The sequence below is a fragment of the Eublepharis macularius genome, chromosome 18 (assembly GCF_028583425.1).
Source record: "Eublepharis macularius isolate TG4126 chromosome 18, MPM_Emac_v1.0, whole genome shotgun sequence".
Taxonomy (NCBI): Eukaryota; Metazoa; Chordata; class Lepidosauria; order Squamata; family Eublepharidae; genus Eublepharis; species Eublepharis macularius.
In genome coordinates, this window is record NC_072807.1 from 33861603 (window position 1) to 33884127 (window position 22525).

General features: G+C 44.4%; 1 protein-coding gene across 1 annotated transcript in view; it reads right to left on the bottom strand.

Moving 5' to 3' along the window:
* CCDC33 (coiled-coil domain containing 33) overlaps positions 1 to 22525 on the bottom strand; it is a 156158-nt gene that overhangs the window by 61978 nt on the left and 71655 nt on the right. Inside the window, exons 5-8 of the mRNA XM_055002307.1 lie at positions 18761 to 18870; positions 13133 to 13234; positions 8700 to 8791; positions 7711 to 7831 (exon numbers count right to left, since the gene is read on the bottom strand). Coding sequence (XP_054858282.1) covers positions 7711 to 7831; positions 8700 to 8791; positions 13133 to 13234; positions 18761 to 18870 — 425 coding nt within the window. The remainder of the gene's footprint in view (positions 1 to 7710; positions 7832 to 8699; positions 8792 to 13132; positions 13235 to 18760; positions 18871 to 22525) is intronic.

The following is a 22525-nucleotide window of genomic DNA, read 5'->3' on the forward strand; positions in this document are numbered from 1 at the left end:
ACAGATATCTTCCATGACGAACACTTACAAAACTACCTTGGCAGCAGTGTGCATAAGCCGATCTGTGACGTATTAGTTAAACTTCTGCACGTGAGTAAACACAAAATTGAATACAGATTGGACACATCTGCAAGGGGCTGTGTCTCAGGAGTAAAGTGCATCGTTTGCACAAGGATGGACTCCAAGCTAATCTCTGGCACCTCCAGTTAGAGGAACTCCAGATAAAGAGCTAAGAAAGTCATATTCCTGATGATAATAATAATAACAACAACAACATTCAATTTATATACTGCCCTTCAGGACAACTTAATGCCCACTCAGAGCGGTTTACAAAGTATGTCATTATTATTCCCACAACAAAACACCCTGCGAGGTGAGTGGGGCTGAGAGAGCTCCAGAGAACCGTGACTAGCCCAAGGTCACCCAGCTGGCTTCAAGTGGAGGAGTGGAGAATCAAACCTCCCCCTGTCCTCTGACGTAAAACTGTTAGTGGAGTGCAAACAGAGCAGAGAAGTTACGCTGTGCTGAATAAAGAGGCTAAAAAAGTTTATTTAGGAAATACATACTTGAGAGTGAAGAAGGAGAGATAGAGATAGAGTCCGGAAAAACCCAGAAAAACCCTGAACCATGCGGTTCATGGTTCGTCAAATTTCATGAACCACGAACCATGAACTTTCACGAACCTGCCCCTGGTTCACAAACCAGTTCATTTGGTTCGTGAAAACGTCACATCTGGGTCAGAAAATCATCACTTCCAGGTCAGCAGAAGGTCACTTCCAGGTCAGCAGAAGGTGTGCAGGAAGTCCATCCCTGTTGCCTAGGAAACTGATTGACTGGCACCAGCCTGTCTGCAGTCATGAACCAAAAAACGAACCAAACAAACCATCCTAAAGTTCGTGGTGGTTGGTCAGAAATGGGATCTGATGAACTGCGGCTCGTGAACCATGAACCGGCCTGGTTTGTGCTTAATTTTGGTTCATATTTCAGTTCGTTCCCATCTCTAGTTGTGAGTCCACAGCTGTGAAACTGTGTTTGTGTGCATCTTTCTATGCAGTTCTGTTTGTGAATTTTTGTTTATTCTGATTTCTGAAGCTTGCACTTTTTCTCAAAGAAAAGGTCTTTCGCAGATCACTGTTCTCAGGTGGGATAAAACTGCCACTACACTATCAAGCCCATTGATTAATGATCATTGCTTGGGGTACTCACGCCAGTGGTAGAATGGCATCACCAACAGGTAAGAATCCAGTAAATGGATCACGGTCCTTCCAGCATCTCTCTCTCTTTCTCTCTCACTCTCTCTCTCAGTGACACACACAGTAGTGCACAAAGATCTCAAAAACTTCAGCTGGTCCATATTTGGCTTCCCCATCAGTTGGGAGTGAAGCTTTGAGCCTATTATGCAAATTTGCCATCAGTGTGATTGGTTCCCAGTTAATTTCCAGGCCCAGTTCAAACATCTAAATGGTTTAGGACCAGGATTCAAGATGAGACAAATTTTGCAAGCTGCCCGGGTTGATTAGAATATCTCCATTTAGCTTTCATTTCTCTTGTAAGAAACAAAGCCGCGAGCCATTCACACACCAGGTTCTGTTTCCTCACACCAGCATTTTTGTAGTGATTTTTCCCCCAACTTTTTTCGTTTTTGTTTCAGTTGAATAAAAATGAGTGCAAAACAGCATGGACATAAAAATGGTGTGAAGCAAAAAAAGATGAAAGAACGATGAACACTCACTGTGTAACCTTGGGCCATTCATTCTCTCTTCAGTTTATCCTACCCTACATGTTAGTTCAGAGAAAACAAAACAAACCTGGGGAATGGAGACCCATTCAGAGCTCCTTGGAAGAGGTATGAAAAGCTTTACAGATTTATACACAACCAGCATGGAAATAATTAATTGCATATAATTTTAATGCACAATGCATTTGGTGCAACAAAACAGAAAATGGCACCATCACAAAGACCCATACATTTGATTGACAAATGAATTGGGGTTAGAGCTCTGAAATTCAGTAGATGGAACAAACTCATCTGCACAGCTAAGGGACTTGCAGGAAGCTTGAGAGGACTGTACATCCATATGCAAGGCCATGTCCCACAAGTCCGCACCAAGTGAGAAGGGGTTAAAAACTCGGTGTGGGCTGCTTGTTTTCCCCCCCTCCATTCGTGTGTCGGCCTTGCTGCTTGGCTGAAGGTGAATCGGAAGCCATTGTCTGCAGATGCTAATGGGATATGGCAGGCAAAGGGGCATGCTGGGTATGGCAGAAGGATCGAATATGATTAGCCAACACATACGCTCGCCCAGGGAAAGCTATTAACCTCCGTAACCAGAGTAACGGCCATCCACGCACACAACCCTTTGCCCTCCCTGCAGAGCCCAACAGGGATCGGTACATTATCAATGCATTGATTATTGCCACAGGTTTGATACGCAAGCAACGCAGAGGAGGTTTTCGAACCTCTTTTCCTCCCAGCAGGGAGCTGATGAAACATTTATACTAGTTTAATTAAGGCAGCGAGAAGAGAAAAGCGCTGCTTCCCCGACCCCCATCTTCTGGACATCTGGCACCCAACCAAAAAGCACCTTTGATGTGTGTGGTTATGAAAGCTTTGCACACCCATTTTCACACTCTCTGTTTTCTGGCTGACAACCTTGCTTCTCTCTCTCTTCTCCAACTCCCCCTTCAAACAAAGCAGCCCCCTCCCCTTAATTCATTCAGCTGTTATGGAACGATATTATTTAATTTCATTAGACAAAGAGAGCAAATGCAGTTCTCTTGCCCCTGATTGCAGACCAGAGGGAAAGCCCTGACTCATGTAAGCTTTTCACATGTACCTGTTTGCTAAGGTGTTTATTGAGCTTAAATTGTTCTTTAAATTCTCTTTTTATCATATTGTTGTATGTGATGCTTTGAGCTGCAAATCTATCGAAGCAACAGTCCCAAAGCAGAAAATCATTTTAATAAGTTAAAGGGGGGAAACATCAGTGGTGGTGGAAGCAAGCAGCTCCCAGCCAGCTGTTTGAGACATGGGATATTTGTCCCTTGACATGCAATGGCACACAGTGGATAAGCAGCCAGAAGGAAATCCATGAAAAATACGCATCTTTTCCTGATGCAGTTTTGGGATTTGCAAGCTGCAGCAGCAGCTGTTTTGCAGCCAAAAGTTCTAGAGTTGCCTGGTGGGGTGGGAAGCTTGCAGGAATAAAAGACAATTTACAACCAAGATCCTGCATCTGTGAAGGAGTGATAGGCTTTTCATTAAAATGAAGGTTTATTACCAAGGTCAAGCACTGACTGAATCAGGAATCGTAACATCACACAGAGTGGGGGAACCGCCGCTGCTGACTTCTTGGCTAGCGCTCCGGGGATCTGACAATAAAACTCTGCTATGATGCCAAAGAGACTTTTTTTAAACTAGAAGTCCAGTTCCAAGCATCCATGAACTCTGGGTTGGTTGGTTTCAAGATCTCTCTAAATGCAGAGCTATGTGAATTAAGATGGAAACAGCAGCGTCGTAGTAGTACATTCTCTCTAACCCTCTCTAAACAAGGCAGCTCACTCAACCTGCCCTAAACATCCACCTGTTGGAGGATATGTTTGCATAGTGGCCTACATAAATAAATGTTAATGTGATTTGACGGTTACAATACATACACCACAAACAGAATGTTTAAATGGCAGGATTAGTCGGACATCCAATCTGTATACATTGCTCCAGAAGCAGGCTTGCAGACTTTCAATTTGCTTGATGGTGGTAACATACAGGACAATTACAAGACGGGTAGCTGTGTTAGTCTGTCTGTAGCAGCAGAAAAAAGCAAGAGTCCAGTAGAACCTATAAGACTAACAAAATTTGTGGTAGGGTAGGAGCTTTCGTGAGTCACAGCCCACTTTTGTTAGTCTTACAGGTGCATCACCAACAAGTAGGGACTGGTCTCAAACAGAAATATGCCAACAAAGACCAAACCGTCTACAGAGACCTAATTAATAATAACCAGGGCTTTTTTTCTGGGGAAAGAGGTGGTGGAACTCAGTAGGTTGCCCTCAGAGAAAATGGTCACATGGCTGGTGGCCCCGCCCCCTGATCTCCAGACAGAGGGGAGTTTAGATTGCCCTCTGCACCAGTGGTGTGGAAGGCAATCTCAACTCCCCTCTGTCTGGAGATCAGGGGGCGGGGCCACCAGCCATGTGACCATTTTCAAGAGGTTCCGGAACTCTGTTCCCCCGCATTCCTGCTGAAAAAAAGCCCTGATAATAACAATAAATCCAATTTTAATGAAAGTGCCGGTGCAGTAAGTGCAAAAAGTACAAGGTAAGTATTCCAATATATATACTCCAAAAATACCTGGGACTATTAATCGACACACATGTAGACACAATGCATGGAATTTGGTCCATACAACACGTGTATTATAACATGCAATATAAATACAATGTTCAGATCTCAAAGTGCACGATTCCAACGGGTTGTTTTTTCTTTCTTGCAATGAAGGACGATAAGGGTCTGATGGGAGCCAGAAGATAGATAAGGAAGCTCCCGGGCTGTTGGCTCAGGAAGAAACTTAGCAATGCTGGTTTCAATGTTGTTTGGCGAAGATGATGCAATAGAGGAATGGCTTGATAAAGCAATACACCACGAAACGGGCTGTGTCAATTGCTAGCGGACCTGTTCCCAACAGCCTTGGAGCTTCCTTATCTATCACTTTGAGATATGAACATTGTATTTATATTGCATGTTATAATACACGCAGGGCTCATTTTGAGGGGGAATGCACAGGAACGCAGTTCCGGCAGTTCCCCAAAGAGGTCACATGGCAGGTGGCCCCGCCCACCTGACTTTCGGCTATTTGGGGCCTGTTTTAGCCTGGATTGGGGCCGAAACGGCCTGGATCAGGCATCTGATGGGTGGTGGATCTCTCTCCCGCTTAGCAGTGTCCTGATCCTGACCATTTTGGGCCCCTTTTCAACCATTTTCAGCCCCTTTTTGCCATTTTGGGCCCAATTTCAGCCCTGAATGGCCAGGATTGGGTCCAAAACAGCCAGGATAGGTGATGTCAGGAGGTGTGACATATGCAAATCAGTCATACTAATGACACACTCCTGGTGATGGCAAGAGGCGTGGCTTATGCTAATGAGTTATGCTAATGAGCGCCTCCAGCTTTTTTTCTACGAAATGACCCCTGAATACACATGTTGTATGGACCAAATTCCATGCATTGGGTCTACATGTGTGTTGATTAATAGTCCCAGGTATTTTTGGAGTACATATATTGGAATACTTACCTTGTACTTTTTGCACTTATTGCACTGGCACTTTAATTAAAATTGGATTTATTGTTATTATTAATTAGGTCTCTGTAGACTGTTTAGTCTTATAGGTGCTCCTGGAGTCTTTTCTAGGACAACAACAACAGCAGCAGCAGTTAGGGAACTGCTGTTAGGGAAAATTGCGTTGGGAGAAGAGCAAGCCTCCCCTTCCCCAAATGCTGTGCCCCTGATCCACCCCCTCCCCCCTCAATGCTTTTAATTTAAAAAAAAGAAACTGTGGGAGATCGATAATGGATCTGCTACCGTTCATTCAAGAAAACCACATTATGGGTTGTTGACCTTGTACTACTGGTAACAGAAAAGCAGGGTATGGCGTGTTCAGACATTCAAAGAGTTAAATGGCTTTTTTAAAAGGGGGGCCTACCAAAGGAGAGGGGGAAGGGAATAGTACAACAACTCAATTCCCTGCGCGGATTAATTTGTAATTCAATTGCTAAATGCAATCTCGTGCACAGAAAGTATGATTTATGTTAGGCAAAGCAAAGCACTTGGGGGGGCGGGGTGGTCCCCCAGTCTCACAACCCATCGTAAATGCCTCTTATTGCCACCACTCCCTTCTCCCACCCTTTCCTCCTTCCAAGGCCAAATAAGAGGAATGAGCTCCCTGAAATTGTCCCACAAGAGGAGCCCTTAACAATTATTCCTGGTGCAAAGGTAAAATGAAGACATCTCTCACCCTGCCCTGAGGGTGCAAAAAATGGAAGAACGACCAGTCCTTTAATAAGGAACATGGGGCTCTTAACATGTGCTTATTTTGATGGAGGAACCCTCCCCCCCCAAACACACACACAAGGATCCTTCCTATCTGATAGATAATGCTGCTGGCTGGGGAATTCAATCAACGTAAGAGAGCTGTTGCTTGCTCTCCATAACAGATTTTTTTTTAATTTAGATATGTCAGAAATGCAGCAGCAGATGGGCAAGAAATGTCAGGGCTTTTCGTGGGGCATCTAAGGGCATTCTATTCTTTGCAAGAAGAAGAAGAAAATCAAATGTAAAGATGTATACACAAGCAAATCTTGACATGTTTAGACATTTGTTTAGACTGCTCGTGTTCCAGGAACACTAAGATACAGCAACTTTGCTCTGGGGTAATAATACAGACTACAAGCTCACATTCTTATCCCAGTCGTCTTCACAACAGCCCTGTGAGGCAGACATTTTGCACTGTGTACATGTTAAAACTGAGAATGCAGCAGAGTGACTTTCATAAGACTACAGAACAAACCAACACCGGAGCTGAGACTGGGCTTGAATATTGAACTTCTGGGCTCAGCATCCCGCGTTCCAGACCACACCATCTTCAGCCAGAAATGCTCCACAAAAACCAATTCTCATTTAAGGTTTTTAGCAAAACTAACAGGAAGCATGTAAAAGGGGGCGGGAGGGTTTTCTCAAACCAGATGGCTCAGATAAATCATTTATAACTCTCCATCTACATTTTGTGTGTGTGTGTGTTGCCAATTCCAGCTGGCACCAGGCCTAACCAAAGAGCTGTCAGTCAAAGCAGAATGAAGCCATCGTTTAGAAGACTTGGCTTCCACATTTTCCTCTTTAGACTAATATTTTGCTCCTGCTGCGTGTCCCCTGAGGGGATGTTTCTTAAGCTGTGCAAGCAGAAGGGAATCCATTTTGGTTGGTGCTTCTTTCATCTCGGCAGGAAAAGATGCAAAAGATAAACGCATACATTGTCCAGAGCGTCTGGAAAAGGTTTGGGGGAAACCATAATTGTGGAAAGTCACTTTAGTCAATAATGAAAGCCACTTCTGAATTAGAAGATTGGCAAAAAGACAAACACCATACTCAGAGACCTACGGCAGAACTTAACCCTCTAGTGATGGGGAGGATATGGGGAAGACTTGATGTCATACGTCTTTAATCTCCGCTTTGAGAGAACAGGGAATACCAAAGCAAAGCATATCTGAGTCTGGTCTGTCCCAAGATGGGAGACCACCATGAGTTCCCAGGAAGAAAGGCAGGACATAAACATTCTAATGCTATCAACATCTTCCTCTTCTCTCTGAGGAAGGGCTGGGGCTCTAGCAGAGCACACTAGGGATAGGTGCTTTGGGTTTCCGATTCGGGTAGATTTGGTATTTTCGAATCAGCCCCAGCATTGCTGAGCTGTTTTGGAAATACCAAAGCAAAGGCAAGAAAACAGCAAGAAAAGTGTTGCTTTGAGCTTTGGCACGCTCCATAAAGATTCCTGAATCTTTACGGAGCATACCGAAGTGGTTTAAATACCCCAAATCCAAAGTGGGAAACACGAATCTTTTGGGGGTGCACACCCCTGAAGCACACCTCTTGAGGGTACAAGGTCCCAGGTTCTATCTTCAGGCATGTAGCTCATGTCAAAATATGCAAGCAGCACTCTGCTTGTACCTGTGGGTATCCTTGGTTGGTGAGCCGTGGGACATCAAACTCCTCTATCACAGGATCAGGGAAGTTCGCGACAGTCAGTGGGACAGGAGGAACATCTGAGGCACGAGACTTCATTTCCTCTCTATAGAAAGAAAAACTTTGCTTGGTAGAGGGGCTGTGACCCAGAGGTACAGCAATTGCTTAACATTCAGAAGGCCTCAGGTTCAGTCCCCAGCATTACCAGTTAAAGACCAGGTAAGACAGGATGGGAAAGACCTTTGCCTGAGTCCATAGAGAGCCGCTACCCATCTGAAATGGCAATACTTTTTGCCTATCTTGATGAACCGATCTTGATGCACCAAAAGGCCAGATTCACTATATGGCAGCTTCATGTGTTCACAGGTGTTTACAATTCTACAGGAGCACCGCAAGAGGCAAGAGCCCCGTGGCGCAGAGTGGTAAACAGCAGTACTGCAGCCCAAGCTCTGCTCACGACCTGAGTTCGATCCTGGCAGAAGCCGGGTTCAGGTAGCCAGCTCAAGGTTGACTCAGCCGTCCATCCTTCTGAGATCGGTAAAATGAGTACCAAGTTTCCTGGGGGTAAAGTGTAGATGACTGGGAAAGGCAACGGCAAACCACCCCGTAACAAGTCTGCCAAGAAAACATCGTAATATGATGTCCCCCCATGGGTCAGTAATGACTCAGTGCTTGCAGAGGGGACTCCTTTTTTTCCCTTTCTTTTTTAACTGCAAGAGGTATCTACTGAATTACTATCTCATGGACAACAACTATGTTATTGATATTGCAAAGGGAAGGAACCCTGTGGCCTGATGCTAGCTAGAGGACCACAGGGCAACTGGAAGGAAACTGCCTGTCTCCGAAAGGATCGGCTCTTCCTTTAAACTATGACACTCCCTCCCAGGATTCCTGGAATGCAAATAAAAATGCAACCTGAAATATTATAATGGCCTGTCTGCAACTCTTCCTCCTCCATCCTCTGCCTCACTTACTGGTAAGCTTTGACGTTGTTGACAATTCTAGCAATGGCTATGACAGAGCCTTCTGGGTCTGCAAGGGTTTCGTTGACGCCCCGGAGGAAAACCTGGAAGCACGAAGAAAGAAGACCATTAAATAAAGATCAGGTAACATTCTGGCAAGGAGTGTTCACCAGCAGCCTTCCTCCCGAATGATCACCTTGTGGTGAATTCACCGCATTCACCACTACCACCAACTGGCCCCCTACAGAACAAAAAAGCAGGCAAGCCTCTTCTAAGATGCACCCTGCAAGAAGCAGTTTTTATAAGTACTTATATTAAAAATAACAACATAAGAGCCCTGCTGGACCAAACCAGTGGTCCGTCTAGGCTAGTATACTGTTTTGCCCAGTGGCCAACCAGGTATTATGGAGGGTCAGGGTATTTGGGCTGAGGCCTTCCTCTGAAGTTGCCACCTGGCAGTGCTTTTTCAAGGTAGACTGCCTCTGAATGTGGAGGTTCTCTTTAGTCACCATGGCTAGTAGCTACTGATAGACCCATCCTCCATGAATCTGTTTAATCCCTTTTAAATCTTCTGGCAACAAATTCCAGATTGTAATCACTCGTTGAGCAAAGAAGTGTTGCTTAACTAATCAAGGTACTTTTTTCAGTCAATCAAACAAAAATTCGCATCAACTAATCTAACTTAATTAATTGAACGAAGGCCATTTTCACAGAGCTAAAACCTCCAGAAAATTGTGCAAAACTCACGGCATAACAGCGTCTTCATAGCACAATTTCCCATTTAATGGCGTGATTTCTGACATCATCGCACCATTAAACAGGAAATCACGCTATGAAGATGCCATCGTGCCGTGAGTTTTGCACGATTTTCCAGAGGCTTTAACAGGTGTGTGAAAACAGCCCAATTTCAGCCCAATGGGCTATTGTTTAATGACTGCTGGATGAGCTTATCATTTCAGTTAGAGTCCTCACCAAATTTTACTACAGAAAAATTCAAGGCAAATTTGAAGAACGCCACTCAGGCAAAACGTCCATGAACCCCTTTTAAAGTTGTCCATGACAATGGCCACTTCCACACACGTTGAATAATGCACTTTCAATGCACTTTCGCTATCCTTTAGAAGTGGATTTTTTGTTCCACACATGGAAAATCAGTTTCAAATGTTCACTAAAGAGTATTGAAAGTGGATTATCCAACGTGTGTGGAAGCAGCCATTGGCTATCACCACATCTCCTGACAGCGAATTCCAGATTTTAATCACTTGTTGAGCAAAGAAGTGTTGCTTGACTAATCAAGGTACTCTTTTCAGTCAATCAAAAAAAAATTCACATCAACTAATCTAACTTAATTGAACGAAATTTAGCCCAGTGGGTTGGATTGTTGCTTAATGATTGATGGATGAGCACATAATTTCAATTAATTTAATTTATTAGATTTATATTCCGCCCTCCCCATGAGTCAGCAGGCTCAGGGCGGGTTACAATTTACACAGAGATTTAAAATTACATCTGGCAATTCATACATCTTAAAATTATAAATTGTAAGAGTTAGAGCTAGGGTTCCCATTGAATTTTACTTTAGAAAAATTCAAGACAAATTTGAAGGATGTCATTCAGGCAAAACATCTGAGAAACTTTGCACTAACCTAGTAGAATTTATACTAACCTAACAGAAGAATAAAGTTCCCACAGAATTTTACTACAGAATAATTCAAAGCAAATTTGAAGGATGTCGCTCAGGCAAAACATCTGAGAAACTTTACACTAACTTAGTAGAATTTATACTAACCTAACAGAAGAATAATGACATTTCAGGGTGGACCAGAATGTGTTCTGTATGTCTCTACACTGCCTCTATCAAAGCAGCTGAAGTTTATGGAAGTTTAAACGAGACAAAATCTAGATCGTTTTTAAGGTGCTGCAAGACTCCTGATTGGTTTTGCCCCAACAGACTAACACAGCTGTCTCTCTGGAATCAGGTACATCCCTAATTTTGCTTCCTTTTTGAATCCCCTGAAAAGCATTAGGAAAAGCATTAAATCACAGCATGACCCCCTACCCAGGGAGTTGTGTTGCTCATCATTAATAAAGTCACAGGCACTGAACTTTCAAGGCTGCACTCCCAATCAATAGTGTCCCTTCAGACGGGAAAAGATTTGCATTTCTCCTGCAACAGCTTACGGCTACTTGTCTGCTTGAAAAACACAATATTCCCTGAAACAGAAGTCCTTCATTGAGGGAATGTATCTGTGTCCCACACTATAAATGAGACGTTGTGCTAGAAACCGATCCGCTGCAAAGACCCTTACGTCACGGACTTGCCCTTTTCTGTTTTCTCTGCAACAGACAACATCGCAATGGCTGAAACGGCTTTCAAACAGATGGGAAGGATGGCCTGTTCAGAAGAGAGCGCAAGAAGGGCTTTCTTCTTCCTCAGATCTCTTAATCAATCCCACATTGGGCATAAAGAGCATTTCCTTTGGGACCAACATCATTTGCTGTATGTAAATACGATGAGAGGACAGCTGAGATCAATTCCTGCCCGGAGATCCTAAGGGAAGTAAGCCCACCACTATCGGGGCAACCTACAGCATATCCCAGAGAAGATTTGGGGGATCAAATGGCCAGCATCTTTCTCCTGTTGTCAGCAATGCAAATGCCTCTTGCCACTAGCAGGCAAGTCTCAGATTGACAGAAAAGACGTGCAGAGCTTCATCATGAGTAATGATTTGCAAGAAGGGTGGAAACGGATTGGCTCAAATACCCATAATCAGTTCACATGTGCTGGCATCAAATATGCATGAACCATGTTAGCGTTTCCAATCCCGGCATTGCCTTTTAGCTGGCCACCTCCAGAGGGCAGATTGGACTAGACCAAAACAGGAACACGAGGAGGGGGATGGAGAACTAGCAGGCACAGTTTTGTTTTTTAATTCCAGGAGATTCTACAATGGAAAGGGCATCCTTATCAAGAAGGGGACGACTTTTAGTCTATGATTCACTCCTATATGATTAATAGACATTTATATTAAAATCTTCCCCGTATTGTGTCACAAGGGATCAGGCATCTCTGGGAGGAAGTGGATGAATTTGCTGGCTAACCCATGGTTTTGCCACCTGTTTTCTAGGCAACAAAGATATTAGCATCTCAAACCAAAAGATATTTGTACACTTTATGTTGCTGGATATTTTTATTTTATTTTATTTTATTGACGTTATTCATAGACTGCCTTTCTCACTGAGACTCAAGGCGGATTACACAGTGGGAGCCAGTCAATTTCAGACATTTCAATAAACAACGTAATAGGATATATAATTGCAAATTTGCAGAGATTTAAAACTATTAAGAATCCAATACAGAGTTGAAGAAATGCTAAAACAGGGAATAAGCAATTCTAAGACTGACATATTAAACAACATAGAAACTAGCCGGTAGAATTGCACAATCTCTGCTATATTTTCCTACAGGATGCCTGCCGTGCCTGGACCATGGCTGCTGCACCCAGCCAGGGGCGTGTGTTGGCAGCAGCGGCCAGGCACACCAGCTCAGTGGTGCGTACCCCTGCCCCCGGCTCCCCCTTCAGTGCCTCAGCACTCAAGGTGGGGGCTGGACCTGCCTAAATGGGCGCGCCGGCCCTGGGTAGAATCTTACTTACAGCAACAGATAGTACATGGTAGTAAAGTCTATAGTCCCTATCTCTTTACTAATGCATCTCTTTGAGACCACTTCCTTACAGTGCAGCTCTCCTTTAAAAAAGCCCTCTTGAATAATTGAATAAAGCCAGGAGAGCAGGAGCTTTCCTGACCTCTTCAGGATGGGGGCCACCATAGAGAACGCCCATGCACAGGCAGCTATTGATTTTGCCCACACGCAAGGTGGCACCTGCAGAAGGCCCCGTTCAAATGAGTGAAGCTGCTGTGACGGAACACAGGGAGAGAGGCAGTCCCGTAGACATGCCAGGTTAAGGCTGTGAAGGGCTTTTTATATGAACTTGAACCAATACCTTGAACTGAGCCCTTGGATAAGGCCCTTTCTGAACACCCCTTCTCTCCCCAGGCGGATAATCCATAATCACCTTCCATCCCTTTGTACCAGAAGGAAAGAGTTCCACCTCGCTGCTGGAGATAGTTTCATTTGAATGTGAAAGCTCAGATTGCTTTTAAAAAAGCATTGTTATAGCAATTGCATTTGCCTGCGATGGAAGGTGAGCGAATAACCTTCTGATCGAAATAACAAGATTTGATAAGGGGCTGGGACTCAGTGTTAGAGCACCTGATTGGCTTGCAGAAGGTCGCAGGCTCCGCCCCCATCATCTCCTGGTAAAAGGATTAGGCAGCATGTGTTGTGAAAGACCTCCACCTGACACTCTGGAAAGCTGCTGCCGGTCAGAGTTGGCAATTCTGATCTTGACAAACCATTTTGGGGTTGCTGGCAGGGACCTTACCTCCAGGCCTGTGTAATCAATGCCGGCATAGCGTGGGATGATACTGCGCTTGCGAACCAGGGTAGCGTAGAGTTTTGTCCCCGCTGGGTCCTTTTTCCTAGGCTATTTGGAGAAGGAGAAAAAAACCGCTAATATGAAAAGCAAGCAAGGGAGAGATCAAGAGCAAGGCAATAAACCAAGAGGCTTTATGTTTATAAACAGTCGGGTGGCTCGGGAAGTGGCCCCGAGCAGCCATAACTGACAATAAAGAAGGAATTGATAATTAAAGCTCACTGTCCCCTCGAGCCTTCCCAGAAAGATCAATATCATACATCTTCTCCATTTGGCATTTAAATATTTCACAAGCCTTCGAGACCAGCTAGCGCCTTCTCCTTCTCTTTATGAAAAGCAAAATGTTTGCATTCCTACAAAAGCGTGCCAGGAACCCAATGAACACACACCATGGCTTGGATACACCCAATATTTCTGACTTCTGTTCGGCAAGGAGCAAAATCCCCATGTCACATTGAAAGCTGTCCAGTTTCAAATCCCTCCAGTTTCAAATGTGGTTTGCTTGCCTCACATGGAGGTTTGGGAAGCTTGACATTCAAGAAATGTAAACCCAAGTTGGTTGTTGGGGGTTTTCCGGGCTGTATTGCCGTGGTCTTGGCATTGTAGTTCCTGACGTTTCGCCAGCAGCTGTGGCTGGCATCTTCAGAGGTGTAGCACCAAAAGACAGAGATCTCTCAGTGTCACAGTGTGGAAAAGATGTAGGTCATTACCTACATCTTTTCCACACTGTGACACTGAGAGATCTCTGTCTTTTGGTGCTACACCTCTGAAGATGCCAGCCACAGCTGCTGGCGAAACGTCAGGAACTACAATGCCAAGACCACGGCAATACAGCCCGGAAAACCCCCAACAACCATCGTTCTCCGGCCGTGAAAGCCTTCGACAATACAGTAAACCCAAGTTTCTTTTCAGCATATTTTTATGGAGTGTGCCTGTATTGATGTGCTAATAATGATAGCTGGGAAAGTCCATCTGCAGGCAGGAGAAGCCACAAGATTACATCAGATACCTGAAGAAGTGAGCTGTGACTCAAAGCTCATACCCTACCACCAATTTTGTTAGTCTTAATAGGTGCTACTGGACTCCTGCTCTTTTCTACTGCTGCAGACAGACTAATATGGTTACCTATCTTGTTTCATAGTTATACTTTCTTTCTGTTAAAAACTTTTACATGCTACTCTTCCATCAAGGAAAAAAATTTAGGGTGGGTTACACAATTTTAAAAAAATAGTATGAAAAAAGCTGTCAACCAGGGCCATTTCCACACTACCTACCTTCATCTGGAACGCTGCGAAATGTCACAAAATAACAGCAGAAGATAGCGTCTTCTCGCATGAGTTTTGAGCGACATTGTCTTCTCACGCAAGAAGACACTATCTTCCACTTTTTTTCGCGACGTTCCCCAGCGTTCCGGATGAAGGTACGTAGTGTGGAAATGGCCCAGTATGAGTAAAACTGATATTGTTACTAGTTGATAACAAAATCAGGAGAGGGGCTTGTTAAAAGGACTGTTTTAAAATATTCAGTGGATGGAGCAAGGCATCTATTCTTTGGGATGGAATGCCAAAGCCATGTCATTGCTATAGAGCAGTGGTGCTCTCTCGGTGGGTCACATAAAGCCACATTCACAATTACCATCAACAAAAAGAGCCACATTTACTTCCACCCCTGGCATGGTACTTCTATCCCACCTCTGGAATGCACATAGCTTACCTGTCTTGAGGTAGCTGCTTCAATTGCCAACCACGAGCCTCATCGGAAAAGGGCCTCCTTGCCCAGTTTCCTGAAAAATGGGGCATAAACCAGGAGTTGATGGAGGAAAGCTCTGCTGGATTTTTTTACTGATGTTTAAGAACAAGGGTGCCCTGGCCTGTATAGCCAAGTGAGCCTGATCTCGTCAGATCTCAGAAGCTAAGCAGGGTCGGCCTTGGTTAGTAATTGGATGGGAGACCTCCAATGAAGACCAGTGTTGCAGAGGCAGGCAATAGCAAATCACCTCTATTAGTCGCTTGCCATGAAAACCCCACTAGGGGTCGCTATAAGTCAGCTATGACTGGAGGGCACTCTCTACCACCACCACCAAGAACAAGGGTAACTGATTCCTCATCCATCGGACAGCCAAGGAATCAGTCCTCCTTGTTCGTAGACATCAATTAAACAAGCAGCATTTTTCCTCCATAAACTCCCAGTGAGTTTATATGCGATGATGCCTAAAAACCGACCCAGTAATTACAAAGAACCAGACAAAGATGTAATCTTGTGGCTGCTCCTGCAACTGCTGATGGACTTTCCCAGCAATTACAGGGTAGGTAATCATTATGAGCTCATCAATACAGGCACACTCCATAAAAATAATTTGCTATCCAAATGAGGGAGACGGGTGAATGGAATAGAGGCTGCAGTTTTAATGCATGATGAGGAAGCGGATAGGCTTGTTATATACGGCTGAGCATGACGTCTTTGTAGAAAAATATAAAATGCTTCTGATTTCAGGACATGATATAGCCCCGTGGTGCAGAGTGGTAAGTGGCAGTACTGCAGTCCAAGCTCTGCTCATGTCCTGAGTTCGATCCTGGCGGAAGCTGGGTTCAGGTAGCTGGCTCAAGGTTGACTCGGCCTTCCATCCTTCCAAGGTCGGTAAAATGAGTACCCAGTTTCTTGGGGGTAAAGGGTAGATGACTGGGGAAGGCAATGGCAAACCACCCCATAAAAAGTCTGCCAAGAAAACGTCACGATGCAAATCCCCCCATGGGTCAGTAATGACTCGGTGCTTGCACAAGAGACTACCTCCAACGTGTGCGGAATCACTCACAGTGAGAAGTTCCCTCCGTGCTGTGGTCCCAACTGACTGGAGCCCGGTTAATAAATGATGGGAAGTTGTGATCATGCATCTACCAGCTTCTTGCTTATTTAGGATCCACGTTGAGGACAGAAAATGCTCTCAGTCCCCCACTCATAAGAACATAACAGCAGCCAATGGTCCATCTAGTCTACTTCACTGCAGCAGCCAACCCAAAACCCCTGGAAGGCCTATAAGTAAAGCGTGGAAGCCAAAGCTTCCCTTCCACTGTTGATCTCCCAGCACTGGCATTCAGAGACTCGTTGCCTCTGAATATGGATGCTCCATTTAGCCATCTCAACTAACAGCTGTGGATGCCCCATCCTCCATGAATGCATCTCGCCTTCTTCTGAAGCCAACTAAACTAGTAGCCATCCCCATATCCTATGACAGCAAATTCCTCAAGCAAATCACTCCTTGAACCAAGAAGCGCTTCCTTCCACTCTAAACAAACTTTACCAGCTTTCCATTTAATTTCCATCTCCAAGAGGCTCCCATTTATCAGAGCCGTCTCCTCCCCTTTCTTCTTGGCCACTTCAGGTTTTTTTAAAAGCTGCCTTTGATACATCACTCAAGTTGAAACCAAGGCCAGACGGTGCCCTTTGCCTAGGCTTCCACAAACCTCCCAGGAAAGGTTCCCCAAACCAATTAAGACTTCATTTCTATAATGAATGTTTAACTAAGATTTATGAGCGAGCAGGAGAAGGTAAAGGCAGAGCTCTTTCACATGCTGATTTTCCAATGCTTGCAAATCTTGGTTTCATCTGTGTTGTCGGAGTCCAAAAAGGGCACATCAGAGTTTGACATACTTTTTCATTGTTTTCCAAAGCACTTGTTTTCAGGAACAAGGAGAGAAGGAATTAGGATTCTTTTAAAGCGACTCTGGGGGCTTTCCACTCGCTTGTTTCCTGAAGCACGTTTCTGTGACTCGTGAGGCTTGGGAAATCCGAAACATTTTCCCATCGTGGATTACAGCAGTTGCATAAGACCGCTTCCGCCTGACCTTGACAAGCTTAAACAAAATGATTCTTCTGCAAAGGCTGTTTGTTCGTAAGCCTGGAATTAGGACAGATTCAGACATTCGGAGAAAGCAAATGAGAATGCCCTGCTTCAGGATGCAATTGAGTGGATATTTGAACATTCCCTGTGTCCAAAAAACCCCTGACAATTGGACACATCGCAAATCAGGAAGAAGCCTGAACTACAGCTCTTCACTCTTGACATGCTGACTAGAGATGGGCACGATCCAAAAAAAATTAACGATCCAGCTGATCGTGGATCAGTGCCGGCAATGATCCCTAATTAACGATCTACACCGATCATCTCCCGTTTCCAATCTGTGGATTGTGGATCGTGGATGCAAAAGCGGAGGGGTGCCCCGCTGTTCCCAGAGATACAGGAATGGTGGCTGATGCCGGTGGCATCTGTGTTTGTGTTTGGCCGTCAGAGCTGCCTATCAGGGCTTGCAGGGATGAGATTGGAGTGCCCATGGCTACAGAACACCCCCTTCCCCCTCCCTCCCTTGGGTGTCTTCTCCCAGCTGGTGACTGCTTTGCTGCTCCATGGTTAGAAGGAAGCCCTGCTGATCAAGGAAAGCTGGGCTTCCATTTGTGTTTCCAGGGCGACAGAAGGAGGGCAAACACAGCTCAGGCATTCCCCTGGCTCCGTTGCCAGGGGAATAGCTTGCTGTCGCCTGAGTGTCTGGCTTCCTGATCTGAGCACGATCAACCTCCAATCAAGCCCCGATCCAGCCCCCTCCCGACCGCTGCATTGTTGGCCATGGATGAGCATGATCCGCTGGGTCCCGATCGCGCGAACGCCATTATCGTGGGGTTTTTTCGATCGTAATGCAGATCGTGCCCATCTATAATGCTGACTTTCTACAAGTGTGGTTGTGGTGGTGCATTAAAGCATGCTGACACATACTTGTCTATCTAATACTTTTTATCTGGTTCTTCCTCCAAGGAGCTCAGAGCAGTGAAAATAGCTCTCTCTTCCCCATTTTATTCTAACAGCAAACTTAAGAGTTTATATGGCGCTACTCATTACCCATCAAGCTTCAGGGCAGTGTGAGAATTTGAACTCAGGTCTCCAAATTCCCAGTCCAATACTCGACCACTGCATCATACTTGCTGCTTTCAACAGTCGCACTGTCTTGTGCAGATTGCACAACTTGCCTTTTCTGAACTTTGAACTAAATCTTTAGTTTGTGTTTCTGGCCCCTTTCCTTCAAAGAATAATAACCTATAACAATAACCTTGTGCTTATATACTGCTCCTCTGGACAGATTAGTGCCACAATCAAAGTGTCTTACAAAGTCAGCATCATTATTATCCCCACAACAGACACCCTGTAAGGTAGGTGGGGCTGAGAGAGCTCTGAGAGAGCTGCGACTGACCCAAAGTCACTCAGCTGGCTTAATGTGGAGGAGTAGGGAAACAAACCTGGCTCTCCAGATTAGAGTCCTGCTGCTTTTAACCACTACACCAAACTGGCTCTCAGTGTGAACGGAACCTCATTTGATCCTAAGAGCAACCTTGTGAGGCAGGCTGGGCTGAGAGAGAGTCACGGGTCCAAGATCATCCATAGCAGAGAGGGATTTGAACCTGAGTCTCCATATTTCTAGTCTGAAACAACAGCAGATACCCTATACTGTTTCTAGAGGTCACGGCTCCTGAAAGAGTAGTATCCCTGCCAGGGAGGAGATAATGCTAGATGGAATTCTGGGTGTGACTTACCAACGTCAGCGCACAGTGATAGTGGTGGAAGGGGCGCAGGTACTTCACAGGGATATTGTATCTGGCTAGGATCTCCTTGGTGTCTTTGTCAGCTACAATTAGGGACACATCTGCGGAAAGGAGCACAGCAGAAAACTTCAGCACGCGTGACAAAAATGTCTACACGCCAAAGCACACACCCCACCAAAAAGTAGTGCAATTGATCTCAGCATCTGTTTTCACTTGGATGTCACTGGTGAGACGGCTTTGATTCTTTCTGGAGCAATGGCACAGATGGCATGGTTGTTTCCCTACTCTAAATTGCCCCCAAGCGATTACTAAGCCAGCAAGTGCCTGTGTTTTGGTTTGGCATAATTGTGGCGCAAGGTTAGCAGAAGCTCGCAGGAGAGGAGAGAATTTTGGTGTGGGGAATGGGATTTGACAAGGGTTAAATACTCCCTCCCCTAGTCTGCTGATTTCTTTCCCTGGTTTTTATTCAGAGCACCCTGTGGCCGCTTTACAAGAAAAAACACACATTGGTGTATCATGGATCTCCCACATAATGTGCCAGTTTAGCTCCAAAAAAGCTAATTAGCATCGTCCCTACACAGAGATCTCTCTCTCCCACCCAACCCTCCCAGCTTATACACACACTCAAAAATTGGAAACGGAATTTCTTTATTTAAATGATGCTCCTACCATTAAAACCCAAATCAAAAGCATCCACATGGGACTCTAAAGCTAATTAATCTAATCTAAATTCATACCTTTTATAAAAGCTGACGAATTTTCTAAGCAGGTGAGACAGATGTCAATATTATCAATCCAGGGCTGTATTTGGTGGCCCATAAATCAATTCAGAATTATTCCTAATTAGGTTTGCCAGTGGAATCTGAGCTGGTGACAGTAATACTTGGGTGAGGGGAGAGCAGATACTGGAAAGGGGCTTTACTACACATTTCTATCAGACTATTAAAAGCACAAAACGTTTTACAGTTCCAACCACCCTCACAGCAACCCTGTGAGGTGGGTTTGGCCAAAACATAGATGTTTAGACCAGACCATAAAAGGGAACTTAAATCTGAGCCTCCCACATTCAAACCGAGACTGTAGCTATTAAAGCAAACTACTGTCCCCTCTATCCATGTATATAATCTCATCCTTCAATATTTCACTGAACACAATATTTCTTAACTGGGGCAACCTACAAATGTAGGGAGATTCCTGAGTACAAATGGGAGGGAGATTTTAGCCTTCCCTCCACTTTCAATGGATTATGACAGAGTTGTTTTATACTGTTCACCCCACTGTTAGAATGAAGTCCCCAATCCTAGATTTCCTCCCCATGAAAAATTTAACCAAACAGAAATCGAACTGAGCATTAAAGAGCTGGTGATTAGGTGCAAGGGTCACACCAAACTTATGCCTGAGACCTGAAGCAAAATGAGGCCATTTGTGGACAAAGCAACAGTTCATGCACACTTGGAGATTCCCCGGATCTGCACAAAAAAATCTGGCCTTTAAAAAAAAAGAATAAGGAGAAACAGGCACTATAGGAAGGCATCTTACAGTCCCGGTATCACTACAGAAGGTGTTTGCCCCTGTCCATTCTGGGAATGAAAATTGAAGATCTTTTCATTTTTGGCTTTGACCCAGTTCACAGCTCCAGCCTTGCCCAAAGCTTCAGTGTGAATTCTCCACATGTCCAAATTGAAATTTAAAAGCTACATCGAATGATAGTCTCGTGTGAGTTAAAAAAAATAGCTTTCTTTCGCCTCTATTCTTAGCATCACTTGTGAAGATGTCCTAAACCACTTTAAATCTTTAGAGACATTCTCTTTGTCATCAGTTAGGTGAGACGCTGTCCTTGGTGCTGAACTGCAATCTAGCACCATTTGTGGTGGGAAGGAAGGTGCTAGAAAAAATACCCTCTTTCTGCCCGGCGTATATATTTTAGTCACTAGGATTTATCTGAACTATAATTTTTATACATCATAACTAACCCCAGTATGAAGTGTGGCTGGCCTGCCTATCCCACAATGCACGTTTCTTCTGGAGTATACTTAATTAAAAGACAGCCCTGATTGCATTACAATGCCATCCTTTTAATGCCGAAAAGAGAGGCGTTGAAATCAAGAAAGAAGAACAAGAGGTTTTGAAAAAGGCTTAAAGAATGGGAGTATTAACCATTTTAATACTCTGTAAAACCGCATTCTGTTTTAGCTGACCTCCTCATTCAAATTTGGGAATATTTGCATGAATGTCAGAAATGTAACATTTCATTTTATCAAAGACATGTAAGAATAAATACTATTTGCATGTGTTTGGGGACTTAGGGGGACTGACCTCTAAATAAACATCCTTTGTTTTGCCATTAAGTCATAACTGATTTACTGCGACCCCGTAAGAATTTCAAGGCAAGAGATGTTCAGAGGTGGATTACCATTGCCTGCCTCTGTGTAGCCATCCTAGACTTCCTCGATGATTTCCCATGCAAGTACTAACCAGGGCTGACCCAGCTAAGCTTCCTAAATCTGGTGAAAATGTGCTAGACTAGGCTATCCAAGTCAGGGCAAATGTTTGTAGGATTTGGTTTTTACAGGAGGTAACAAGAAAGAAATAAGAGAATAATTATCCAACAGCAATAGTGCTTTGGGATCCACTCTAAGTTTTGGGCCTCAGAGATGTGAAATTCATGAATCCTTTTGATTCTGGAACATGTATTATTTGGAAAGTAGATGTGTCACATCTGGCTTGTGTTCTCACAGCAGAGTCATAGAAAAGAGGAATATTGAGAAAGATTTAGATGTATCTTTTTTAAAAATGCATAGTGTGCCATGGTTTAAGAGATGTGACCTATTTTTAAGAATATCTCCTTGTATAATTTCTAGTAATTATCTGTAGCCCACGTTCAGCTATGATGGTTGGATGGAATATAATCAATTCCCCGAAACATTATTCCAAAACAACAGAGCTCGGTAGAGTATAATTGATACCCTTTCTTTTGGGGAGACAACCCTTCTGCAAAAAACCAAAATCCTCAAAATGAGATAGTGTTGCTAAAATGTTGAGATCGGGTACCATTGTTCAAAATCTGATGCACTCAAAAGCCATTCGAAGGCATTCTACTTTAAGACCTAAACTTGGGAGGCCTTGTGAATATTCAGCAATGCCATCTGCTTTAATAGCCTGGGGAGCATGACGAAGGATCTACCCATTATAAAAATTCAGGAGATTTGGCACCAATCCCCCAGTCTTCACTCTCCACTCCCAGTCTTACGAGCAGTCGGGTTAAGTTTGGAAGCAACGAGGTGGTCGGGTTAACCTCATTAGGAAGTTCCAAGCCAGGAAAGCTGTGGCTTTGTGACTCAAGGTGGTCTCCATGCTACAAGCATGTCTTATTAACCCTCCAGAGCTGTTCCCTCCCTCATCATTATCTTGTATATCTCAAGTCACTTGGACAATAGGAATAGTCTATCCTTCACATGAGACTTGACACCCAAAGAATAGAGCCTTATTTCCCTCTTCATTAGCAGAGACTTGCTTTCTGCGTGACCCCATGTGGGGGAGAGGGAGAGAGAATCACCACAGCAACAGCTGCTGAATAGACCCCTCAAAGTCAGCGGACACTCCACCAACAATCCGCCCACCACACACTTCCTTCCTTTCACATCCCGTTCTGGCTTTTTTCTCGTCTCGATGCATACGGCAACTCACAGGCTCTCTCCCAGATATCACAGCAGTGTTCACTGCCCATTGCGAATGGTGACATCTTCGTCAAAAAGA